We start from the raw sequence: 13028 nt of genomic DNA on the forward strand, positions 1-13028 counted from the left end.
TGTAAAGATCCACCACAGTCAACCTGTATTATTGATGCTTGATTTGTACTGTAGATTTATCAAATCACATGTAAAAATTAAGGTACTTTTATGTCACTTTAAAATGTTTACCAGGCATTCCTCCCCTGCTCAGATCTGTCATCAGAATGTAATTTTGTCCTTAATTTGAAAATATGTATTTGAATCAAAATCTGATATCTGTCAGGATATAATACAGAGTGTCAAAAGATACATGCACTTTTGTTAAAGTGTGGGGTTCTAACAGCACAGCCAGCATTTAACTGTCAAGCCGTCACTGAAAATGAATGAAGTGCTTGTTCTGTTACCTCAGGTGATGCAAAGCCTAAATATTCCCAGTCCCACGTTCCACCAGCAAAACTGCAAGTGAGGAAGAGACAAAGAGGTCTTGTCAGCATAAAGATGTGACTGTGCTAAATTTTTATAGCCAATTAATCATTTCAAACAACTGTTATCCTGTTGCACTGTTTTTGCTTCTTATTGTAAAGATTACATTGACACATGTTTGTTACCTGCGCCTGGGAGCCTCAGGAGAGTCATTGGGGGCCACGCCCCTGGCTACTGAGGCCAGGAATTCCTGCCTCTTCTGCTGCACCAGACACGCCGCACGGATGATCTTGTGGCGTGGTGTCCGCAGATAAGGCCGGTTAACCTTTTGGGCTAGGTCCTCAGTCACCATCTCCAAGTCCGTCTGGGGACAGAAAGAGAGCTGGCTGGGCGATTTTTTATGAAACTCAGGAAAGTGATTTTAAAGCATGAATACACAATTTCAAGTTTAACTTTGTCTCATAAAACAATCTGTTCCCAAACTGTGATGTTCAAGGACTTTAGAAGAACCCCTACAAGTTAACTCCTTTCAAGGCTACCGTGTATACAAGCCTTTAAAACCTTATATAAGATCTACGGGAGCCATTCCCATTCATTTTACAGTATTTAAAAGGCCACAACATAAAAGATGGTGGATAAGTACATTCCTTGTCTATACCGGCGACCATGAATTATAAAACGCTAGATCTTAAACTAAAAGCTGAGATGTGCAGGTATAACTGGGGCACATTGTGAAGATCATGAGCTAGAAAGCTTTAGTCCCACACCTCTAATGTCCCATATAAAGACTAGCTGCTGTGAACATTTGTCTTTTTACTTAATAAGTAGGACTGAAACCTGCATAAGCTCGTAGATCTCTTTCTTTGTGCTTTTGGGCTCCAAAAAGAAGCCATAAGGATAAGAGCACTTGAGGATGCGGCGAGTCTTCAGTAGTTCTAGGACCGCATCTTCAATGAATGTAGTGTCAGGAGGGCCTCCTTTCCCTGGGAAAGAGAAGGAGAGAGTATGATAACACAAATATGTATTTGCTTTACTTTTTAAGGATACATCCTTTATTCCAGCCTAAATTACGTGAATCACCTCTTGAACAGCTTGTGAAAGTAAAACAACTCTTTGATCCAGGCTGAGTGTCATACTCATTGTGATCTGCTCTTTTCTATACAAAAAAAGCATCCAGATTGAGATTTGCATCAGAATACACAATAGTGTTAGTCAATCACAGCCAACTGAGTTTTGTTTTGTTTTGGTTTGGTTTTTTTTGGGAGAATTAGGCCTGTCTGCAAATGTTTTGTACAGGATGAATTGTGCACACTTTCAACTGAGCCAGACTCATAAATACTGAGTTATGGCTATTTCCATTTCTCTGTCAGCTGGCACACAGACCTATGCGAATACTACCGCAGCGATCAGAATCTACTGAAATTTAAACTGAGTGTTGTGTATCAGAAGAAAACTTGGCTATGCTAAATAGGTTGTAATTGCCTGTACAGATGGGGCTTTTCAGGATTTCAGACAAAGCTTATTCACAAAGCACAGCTTTCTTCTGACTCAGACGTGCCTGCTGAATAACTATACCATACCTTAATACATTATTAAAACACCTTTGTGTTTTTCCTCCCTCCTGCCTACTTCCAAAAGCTCAATATCAGAGGACTAGATTAAGATGTGTCTGAGTGTGTAATAAAGATTGACACCGCTATGGCAGACTGCACACTCACTTCCACTCAGGGCCCGACTAAGCTGCTCCATCTTCTCTTTGGCTGTTTTTAACAGGCGCTGCTCCAGCTATTGCGAGAAAGACAGAAGCTGTTAGGGTTTATTGTTGAGTAAAAATGTCTTGTGAAGACTACCTGACCAAACAATGAATCAAATGCTACAATATAAGGAGAAAAAAAAATTAACAAAGCTGGGAGCAGCAGACTTCAGAAATGTTATATATGTAAAGAATACAGAAATACCACACTTTCATTGTGTTATAGTATATTGCATTACAGCAGCTCTTCTCAGACTGTGGGCAGTGATACGGAAAAAGTTTAGATTAAAATTGAAATGGGGGGGGGGGTTGCAAAGTTAGATATTTTCATATCCAAATGTGCTCAAGTGTTGCCCAAATGTTTAATTTCAACGACCAGTTACATTTGACTATCGTGAACCACCATCCAGCATGACATGACATTGATCAGTTTTTGAAATGAAAAAGTGAAAAGATGTGGAGACAGTGCACCAGTAAAAGCTCCACAGCATGTGGTGAGGAAATATGACCATGAATACATTTAATCTGGATTCATTTAATAGCAGGCAGTGATGCTGAGCTGAAAGCAGTAGGTTGAAAGTGGTCAAAGTTTATTTTTCTCCTTGTCATGTCCTCTCCTTTTTTCCTCAATTATTTGGGAAGGTAGTCCTTGGAAACTATTGAACTATCAGAACTGGGCCTTAAAGGGATAGTTCAGATTATTTGATGGAGGGTTGTATAAAGTACTTATTGATAGTCTGTGTATTCCTGTTAGTTTGTTTATGTTATTGTGTGGCTTCAGTGTTTTAAAAAGATAGTTCAGATTCGCCAAAGTCACACAATAACACAAAAAAACTAAATGATCGAGGCAGCAGTAGACTGGCAACCCCATTGTTTGTGAGGTAAAATTACAGATTTCACCTTTGAGGTTTGGTTTGTTTGGAGAGATCAATATGTAGCATATGTAATGGTGGTTTTCTATCAGAGGAGGCTGTCTGATGGCAAGATAAAGCAGTGAAAATATTCTAAATATAGTGTACATTTAAAACTTGTTTAAATGGCTAAAATACCTTTTGTTGCTGACCCTGTCCACAACAGTGCATTACTCAGCTTCTTACACTGGTATGCCTGCTCCTTATTCATCTACTGTAGGTAATACACTGACTGTTAAGTACCTCACAAGTACCTCAACCCTACTTCAAATAATCCAAACTAGAGAGTATGTCCACCTATGAGGCCATGTGCCAGTTTGACACTAGATGACAAGTTCCCACTTGTTACATCAATAGTTGTTTGTACACCATGCAAAGTAGACATTATTGGAAAGCAAATCCAGGCCTGTTTCTTACCTGATAGCTGTGCTCATGATTCTTGAAGCGTGTGTAGTAGTGCATAAAACGGTCGAGTTCCTGAAAGCTCTTGTGCTTCTTCTCTGCCTGCAAAACCGTGATGAGACACCAGTCACAGTCAATAAACCCCTGAGCATGTTGTTCCCCCTCACAGAGGAAAGTGTAGCTCCTCTGGTTGAGGGCAGTCAGAGTAAGTGAATAGTGCCACAGGTGAAATCAGTACGTGTGATTGGGAGAAATGCTAGTGAAGGCTGAGAATGAACTTCTTTTCACCTTTGATGACAGTAGGCGGAATTGATTGTGGATGGTTCGCGGTCAGGACTCTAGACAAAGCTCAAGTCTGTGTGAGTGTGTGTACATATATATATATATATATATATATATTTATTTGTGTGTTTTCTAGCTTACTTATGTGAGCTCCATAGACTCAAGTGCTATCCTCTTAAGGATGTGCAAACCCGCAAACATAAGTACTGTTCTTGGCTCTTCACATATGTCTGTGTGGGCATGTTTGGATCAACATACTAATACAATGCTACATACTAATGTTTTAATGAGTTGCATATCTTGGTGGTTTGTCACACTATCTTATGTGTTTTTGCCCTTTTAAAGGAACAGTGAGTAGGATCTAGAGGTATCTAGTGGTGACCTTGCAGATTGCAAAAACATTATCAGTCTCCCCTTCCAAAGTGTGTAGGAGAACCTCTGATGGATGGTAATGCAACACTGCATAGAAAAGGTACACGCAGACTCAGAAGAATGTGTGAAATAAAAACAGATAATATCCCTGGTTCTGCTACATCAATTTTGAACCTTTTTTAAGTGTCCATTGTGAGTTTGAATGCGTTAACAGGGGTGCAATGATAAATCAGTGAAGTGCTCTTAACATTTAGCAACATACAGTGTAATATAAAACAGCCAAAGCTGTGCTCCCTTCAGCGTATTTCTTGTATGTCAATACCTTTGCAGAGCTTAACAAGGGGATCCCCACTACCAGCTACAACCACCTAACTCTGTCTGGTCGCATTTTGATAAGATGACGTGTTTGACAGTTAACTGGGCTAAAACACATAATGTTAATAAACACTCCGCTTCTTGGCTTTATTTAGTCTAATTAGATGGACAGGTGAGCTGTGGTAGTGCACTGTGACTACTGGCAAGTCTCCCCACCGCATGACCAAATTGGATATTTGCGATTTAACACACCTACAATGTGGATGCCAATGTGTGTGATGTGTGTGTGTGTGTGTGTGCGTGTGCGTGCGCGCCAACCTCTTCAGTCATCTCCTTTGACTGCTCCTCCACCTGCTGGATGACCTCGTAGCGGGTGCAGCGATAGTAACCTCCTGTTGATGAGCTGTGCTTTTTCCACTCCTCCAGACAGATCCAGCAGAAGTCATACTTACACTAAAATAAGAGGGTAGAAATATTAGACTTAAATCTGCTCTGGTTTACTGTCACATCAAAAACTGGATAGCCAAACACGAATGCTAGTCTGACTGGAGTGGGGTAATTCAGATTTTATGATCACTGAATACTGCTCAGAATTGCCATCAGAAAGTTTCACACAATAATAAATCAAAAATCAATCAAAATAAACTTTCAATTTCATTAATTTAAAGCAAAGGCAGGATGAGCCATTTACCCCAGTATTTTTTTCTCCATCTTCACCTACTTGCATGCATCTGGCATGTGTCCAAAAGAAAAAATACAACACATAAAAGACGACACAGTGCAGTGACAGGTTATCAGTAGACTTACTGATGCACTTTTCATTATCCAATTCTTTGATTGACCCTTGTTGTCTGTCACCCAGTGGTTATCTAACAGGTAACTAGAGTTTTTTAAATTTGTGTTTTACACAATTCTGCTGTGAAGAATGCAGGAGAACACCACAGGCGTTAAGTAACTACTATTATATGCTTATGTAGCCACATTATGGTTGACGTAAGTAACTTATCCACCCCTTATAGCATGAAGCACTTTTCTATTACTGTGGCAATGTGCTGGCACTGAGTAAATGACAGTTCAGGCATAAAATCAATGATCTGTTGATCTTTACAAATCAAGACTCAATAGTCTAACAACGGCACAGCTGAAAAAGAGACAAAATTCAAGCGGATTTGTGGATTTGGAGAATCGTGACACCCTTACGTGTCATTATATGTGATAGATAAAATCATCCCTCTCTGCACAAACACATACAGCTGTTTCTTGACTATTTTCACTAGATCCCCCCCCACCTCCCGAGTAAACAGACTTGCTCAGCTGATATTATGTAACTCATAATATTGACAAGTATGGACCTGTAAGGGTATGAAAGCTGAAAACACTCTGAAAGGATCAACAAGTCTAATCTATTTGAATATCCTTTTCACTGCTTTCAACATCACAGAAATATAATTAAGGGTGAAGGATGTCTTTAAGAGTCCTTAAACCTGGGACTCAAGATCAATTTACTTTTCTCTGAGTCGTCTCTACCTCAATCTTCTTCCCATCTCTTTTTCTTCTTTTACAAATGGCAGAGTTTAAAAGAAGTCACAACCAGTTGTTTGAACCTGGCGGTGAATCCTTGTGACCTGCTGCTTCTAGAAGGCACTCAGACAACATTTGAAACCAGCAAGTCCCATTGGGTATTGTAGAACAACAAAACTCTACAGCCACTCCAATCCGCAGCCTATTTGGGTGTAAGTGATTTCTCTCCCTGTGCCGCAAGTACTTCTGTGGGTGACAAGTTAGCCAGAGCAACGCAAACCCCTAAAGGCTAGGACCTCAGTTGTCTCTAAAACACCATGGTTACATGACACTTCAGAAAAATCAATACAAAATGAAAGAGTGGGAGGCAGGATGAATGGGACGACAGAGACACAAAAAGACAGCGTGTGAAATGGAGAAACTTAAGATAAAAAAGTGTGAAGCCAGACCGGAGGCAAGGAAATGGCAGTGAAAAGACAAAGAAATGTTCCTTGGCAACACTGAGTCCTGTGTTTCCAAGCAACAGGGGTAAAGCCATTTCTTACCAGGTAATAACAGGCCAAGAGGCTGAGCCCTCTGTGGCCTCTCAGCTTGCGAAAGCTGATCCATTCCTCCCAAACTAATCTCCATCTCTAGTCGGCCTCTTTAACCAGGATGGAGACAGTGAGAGTGCTGTCACAGAGACAAAAGGAGCCTGCTTGTGTGACTGCACTGTGCTCTTTTCATAGCCTGCCCTCCAGCGACAGTAGTAGCAACAGAGACACTGTCAGACAGCATGACTCTATGAGATTATCAGTCTCACACTCTCCCTCCACCACTGACTGTCTCAATCACCTCTGTATTACTCTCTCCTGTCCATCTTAATAAGACAGAAGCCGCTGACTAACTGCAGCACTTATTGGCTGTTTGATGGATTGTTTATGAGCATGACAGTATCATAAGCTGCCACTTCTTTTATAATGATAACAAAACTTGTCTGATAGCAGCTTGAATGTGATTAGACATATTTTGACCTTCACAGTGATGTTACACCACAACTGCTACAGTTACTTTCATCAGAACAAGAGTGCTTCTCACTCGCTCGAGTCTAGAGAATAATGTTGTCAGCAATTCAACACTACAGATGTTTCAGAGTCTATTATTTAATCATAAAAATCTGATGGGTCTAAGGTGTAAAGTATAACCCGACAAAAATAACACAGCCGCTGGAAAATCTTGAGTAATGAGCGAGGAAGAATTGCCCAAAATTGAATAACCTAGAGCAAATCATCAAGAGTGTTGTGAGATATTTGGAAGTTAAATAAGGCAAATCATCACAAGAATTCAAAATAGTGCTACAATACAATAGAAGCTGTCCTACAGGAAAATATTTAATTAGCCGCTATTTTACATCCTTTGTTTCCACAAGGCTTCTGAAGTTTAAAAGAAGCAACTTTTCATTGAGTTTGTTAGCAAGTCAAAACAACCATCTGTGTGCTTCTAAAAAATGATACAGGCGCTGTTCTTGAGCCTCCAACTTCCCTTTTTGAGTTAAACCAGCTTCTCTAGTGATGCTCGTCCCAAAGCCTCTGTTAAAGCCTGGGGAAACCTTAGTTAGGTTGAAGGCAGGAGGAATATTCAGTGTGTCACCAGAAACATTACAGGACACCCAGTGAGGACGATGAATATCTTGACCAGGACCAAAGGTGATCAATGCACATTTTATGCTTTGTAATTTTATTTTTCTCAAGCATTTTGACGGTATCTGTAAATACACAAAACTTATTTTCCACCCAACGTTCTGCTCACACTGAGAACAGTATATAGCCAACAAATACTTGTCAATTGTAGGATAGCAGGATGTCAATCATGCAAACTATTCTTAGATGTTCACAAACACACACTTCCAGACAGATCCCAACAAAACTCATGCCATCATTTTTGTGTTTTTCAGTGGAAAAGGCAAAAATGCAAAAAATATCATTTCCACTAAATTGTGACTCATATCACAATCACAATCTGTCAAATTAATTGTCATGTGATATTGTTGAGTCCTACATCCCAATAACAAATAATTTTGATACTATTGCAATATATTAAAAAATGTGGGCATATTTTTAAGCAACTCTGGTGTCTGCACAAAATTAATTCACATCATGTCCAAAAATAGTGGCACTTCCCAGTCCTGCCTTGGCTGTACTGAAAATACTGTGTCTGGCAGAAGAGGTAATTAAACATAGTGTACCCAGTTATTTTATGAGATCTCAAAAACTGCATTTTGCACTGTACTGAATGATCGTAGTGTGATTTTTACAGGGATATTTGTTTTAAAGATGCTACATGCGATTCTGAGTTGCTTGTGAGTCACCAACACCAAAGCAATGGTATTTGACAACCTGGGAACAATACTCAACACTTAACTATTTTTGTTCCAGAATTGCTTGTCGCACCTTTAAATCTGCAGGATATGATGCATAGGACACAGTTAGGGTTAGGGTTAGACACCCCTGCTGAATGGCAATTGTCACTTAACAAATATATTTTTCCCAATCAGAAAACAATCTACTCATTATTAACTGGAAACATATTAGCCAGAGTAGTCTCTGAGATTAAATAGTCCCCTCATTACATAAGATGTTAGTAAGACAGGTGTGCATCACCTCCCAGCCTAACTTACCTTAGCACACTGCATGTGGTTGCAGCCCTCGTTTTTCTGTATTGGTGACTTGCAATTGGCGCAGGGTTTGGAGTTAGACAGCAACCACAGGCAGTTGGCTGCATCCTCGTAAGCTTCACTCACACCAGCCACTTCAATTGGAGGAGGAGGAGGTAAACAGAACAAATAAAGGCATAATGAGACAGAATGAGAATGGCTATTAACATCTAAACAGACCGCTGCACTGAGTGGGAAATTGTCCTGCCTGACTAATGTGTATTGCTTATATATTTTGCTAACATCTCCCAAGATGCTCATGCACCCACCCACCCCAGCCCCCCCTCCCCAACACACAAACAGAATAATTGGCTATTATCAAAGCACCTCTGATGTGCAGTTTGAAATGCCAAGATAAAACAGAATCTGGGGAAATCGAAAGGGAAGACAGTTCTCCAACAAAATAATTGCTTTTATCTTTCAACTGTCACATCACTGAAGTGGCACTTTGGAGCAACTTGGGCCATCATAAATCATCTATTAGATTGCCCACAGTCCAATTACTGCCTCTAAACATTGCATACTTTCAATGAGTGGGTTGTTCATTTTAATTAATAATTTATCATCAACATGGTGGATTTTAATTGTCTTAGCGCTAAACTGTTTGTAATTACTGTAGTTGACTTCCAGGCAATTTAGCTCCACATTAATCACTTGCCTGCAACCCAAAAAAGTCTTGGCAAGAAAGGTGATGACAGGTCTAGAGCTGCAACTAACAGTTATTTTCATTATTGATTAATCTGTTGATCATTTTCTCAATAAATTAATTTGTTGTTAGGCCCATGAAATGTTGGAAAATTATGAAAAATGGTGATCGATGTTTCTCACAGCCCAAGGCGACATCCTAAAATGTCTTATTTGTCCATGAAGATATTCAGTTTACTATCATAGAGAAGTAAAGATACCAGAAAACATTCACATTAGAGAAGATGAAATACAAGAATTTGGACATTTTCTCTTAAAAATGATTTAAAATGATTAATCAACTATCAAAATAGTTAAATGAAATAAAAATACACAGACTGTGCAACACTAAGTTGGTAAAAACAGCATAAACTGCAGAAATTCGTACTGTTTGTAAATTACGCTGAAGCTACAAGTCTGAAGCAAACCAAAAAAACTAAAATAAGTAAATTAATGTCAATACTCACATTCTTCAGGTTTCATCTCAGTGACTTTCTGTAGCCACAACTTCCAGGTCTCGCAGTCGCAGGGCTCGTGGGCCTCGCCTTGGCACTCCCTGGAATATGTGCAGACAGATGAAGGTGATGCAGACAGTTGAAATGAACTATTCAAACCGCCCATACTGTTCCCAGACTATGAACACACCAATCACAGTGCTGTCAGAGAGGCTGTCAAAACCGTCAACCACCATCCATTGGCCACATCTGCCTTTCAACTGCATGCCTTCCTCATGTCAAAGTAACTATAAAAGTCGGACCCATGTTACATCCAGTTCCATTAGGTGTCAGTTCCAGTGTCATGTCGGCTGAACTCTTGAGTAAACCTGACAAGTGAACCTAACACCCACTTTTAGGAACCATATAGTGAGGTGAGGTGCATTGAGGTGTGTAGTATTGGTTGGAGTGTGGTGGAGATCATGATGTGACATGGGGGAGAAGCCAGGGCATTCTTCAGGGCTCTGGGTGCATAAATACAGAGGACAGAAGGTGGAAGACCATACAGCATCTGGGCCCTTCTGCCCTTGAGCATGCTGCCAAGCTAGCGCGCGCACACACACACACACACACACACACACACAAATATAAACCTAGCCACAAGTACATGTACACAGAAAACTTGAGTAGAGAGCCAGGCAACCTGACAAGAATATGTGAATGTAACCGCTTTGAAATCGCCAACATTTTGATTAGTAAGTGCATTTTTTCTTTTTTCTCTGTAACCGTAATGAATTATAATAACATTTTAGCCAGACAGATATATTGGTCAGGCATTGGCGTATATGTTGTCCAATTATTTTCTACAGAACATAATGCAGATTGTTTTTATCAGTCGACATATCGATAAGATTTTTTTTACTGCCTAATACCAGTATTGGCCCCAAAATTCCAGTATAAGCCGCGCTTACACCTGGCAGAGTTAATGAATGGATACCCATGCAAACTAACACATACAAACAGCATGGGTGCTGGAATTTTGTATTCAAGGGAAAGAACCGTGCATTTTCACAAGAAAATGGTTAATACTTTATAAAATGGACAAAAAGGACTTTAGCCTAGTATAGCATAAAGACTGGTGCAATAATAGCCAGATCATGAGAGACCGCTGCTTTTCAGCAGGATTTTTTTTGTTCTCAAACTCAGGTCTCTCTTTTTGGAAAACTCCTGGTGGGCTGTCACACACGTTTTATGAGTGGCTTCCATCTAGCCACTCTATCATTACAAATAATCGATTGAGTGCTGTTTTTTGGAGAGATGGTTTGCACAGAGCTTCAGAGCTCTCTGCTGGAGAGGCCATTAGATTGTTGGTGGGCTCACTGTAAATGGTCCCTTTTTCCTTGTTACTGGGTTTGACTGGAAACCAAACTCTCAGGTGAGTCTTGGTGATTTCAGCCTCTTTTCTGTTTCGCAGTGATAGAGCACATGGGAACTTTAGATATAGATAAACACACTTCGAATGTTTCTGATGCTTTTCTGGAAGACACAAGACATGTCTACAATAAAAAAACTGTAATTAACAGCCTATCTGACTCGTAATCAAACTGATCAAGGCCCATTCTTTGCTTTTAGTGTTACTAGAGTATTTCAAAATGTGTCTAAATTTAAACTTAAATACATACAATTACAGTCATGTTTCATTGACAAATATACAGTATGGTACTGATTACTGACCAGCAAAAGAGGTGACCTTTGCCACAATCTACAGCAGGGGCCCGAAGGAGGGGAAAGCTGAGAGGGTCTGAGGAGGAAATCCCAGGGCCCTGGGTGTTCAGTCTCACCGCCCTTTCACACCCTGCCTCAGGACACCAGCGGATTGCTGGATTGTTTTCCACAAATGCCTATCAACAGAACAAACAAAGAGGAGTCTGTAATTCAACAATCCATTGTTAAACTCTGAGTATTTTAATAAGGGTGGCTTTATTACATTTAGTTCTGCCACAACACTATCTGTTACAGGTTTTGAGCAGTGAAACAACAGCAATACAATCCTTTTCTGCTTGGTATTACTTTACTTTTTAAAGGCTGGACAGGTGCACATAAAAATGACTTTAAAATCTAAAAAAAAAAAAGGATCATGACTTCTGTTTTTGAGCCCAGATATTCAATTGACTATATCAAGTCTTAAGTGCTGCCCTGTATTGTGTGCAATTCAATTGTGACCCAAAATTGGAAATAAAAATAGCCTGAATATGTTGTCAGTGACTGTGCCACTTAAATCGGAAGATGTTTATGTTTCTATGCTTAGTCAAACATAGAGGGTGGTCACTTATTTAGGATTTGTGTTTCTTTGGCATTTCAATCAAGACAAACTATAAGGGAGAAAAAGGTACTTATGTGCAAACCAAATTTAGGTCATTGTTGGCTGATTGGTAATGTCATCTGTCAATTTGATTATAGAAAAAAAGCTGCTTTCAAGTAAAGACCACTTCATTTCTGATTTATTGAGTTCAGCCAAACTACACAGCTTGCCTTTCAAGTCCAAGAAAACCTCTCTACTCTCATTAATGTTTGCTCCCTTTGTGGCCCTCCATGTTAGCTAACTGACATTTATATTCAGTGAAGTCTTTCCTTGACATTGAAACTGAACTGCAGGACTCATGTTTATGTCTGAAGGTTGCAATATCATTTTAATATTATTTGTAGACAGTTCAAATTTATCTGTTTAGTGCACATCCTTGTTTTGTTTTTATCTTGATACCTTGATGTCAAACTGGAGGTAGCGCTTGTCCATCTCTCTAGACACCACACTCTCAATGACTTCCACAGGCACTAGCTGGTAGCAGTCAAAGGCTGGGCAGAAGATATTGTGGGCTTCACCCTCTTGGATCTTTAGATTTAGAAACCTGAGGAAGCACAGAGACATCACAAACATTGATGAGGTATACAGAAACACACTGAAGAAGATCAGTGTAATGCTGCATTCGCATGGATTCAGGCAGATGGTAGGTGCCAGGCGAACGTTGTAATGTTTACGAAGAATGGATTAAAATATCTTAAATAAAAATATTTTGTGTTTACTGTGTTGAATCCATGTGAATGAAGCATAAGGAAATTAGCTACACCCTGAGCCAATCTGCAGAGTCCACAAGCCAAACCAAAACATGACTTACCCTTCCCAACATCCTCTGCAGAACTCATGGCCACAGGACATGTCAACAGGTTCCTCAAAGACGGAGATGGAAGACATGCAGATACCACACTGTGACACAAAAGAAAAGAGATACCATCTGTCTTACAGCCACAGCAAAAAATAG

General features: G+C 39.8%; 1 protein-coding gene across 2 annotated transcripts in view; it reads right to left on the reverse strand.

Moving 5' to 3' along the window:
• The window catches only part of ankib1b (ankyrin repeat and IBR domain containing 1b), a 41329-nt gene that overhangs the window by 12364 nt on the left and 15937 nt on the right, over window positions 1-13028 (reverse strand). For both annotated transcript variants that reach the window (XM_084726248.1, XM_084726249.1), the window contains exons 7-17: window positions 12885-12973; window positions 12473-12617; window positions 11446-11612; window positions 9745-9833; window positions 8558-8688; window positions 4699-4833; window positions 3427-3513; window positions 2064-2130; window positions 1183-1328; window positions 531-709; window positions 327-378 (exon numbers count right to left, since the gene is read on the reverse strand). In XM_084726248.1, the coding sequence (XP_084582374.1) occupies window positions 327-378; window positions 531-709; window positions 1183-1328; window positions 2064-2130; window positions 3427-3513; window positions 4699-4833; window positions 8558-8688; window positions 9745-9833; window positions 11446-11612; window positions 12473-12617; window positions 12885-12973 (1287 nt within the window). The remainder of the gene's footprint in view (window positions 1-326; window positions 379-530; window positions 710-1182; window positions 1329-2063; window positions 2131-3426; window positions 3514-4698; window positions 4834-8557; window positions 8689-9744; window positions 9834-11445; window positions 11613-12472; window positions 12618-12884; window positions 12974-13028) is intronic.

Source organism: Lutjanus erythropterus, chromosome 9 (genome assembly GCF_056507025.1).
Source record: "Lutjanus erythropterus isolate fLutEry1 chromosome 9, fLutEry1.hap2, whole genome shotgun sequence".
Lineage (NCBI taxonomy): Eukaryota > Metazoa > Chordata > Actinopteri > Lutjaniformes > Lutjanidae > Lutjanus > Lutjanus erythropterus.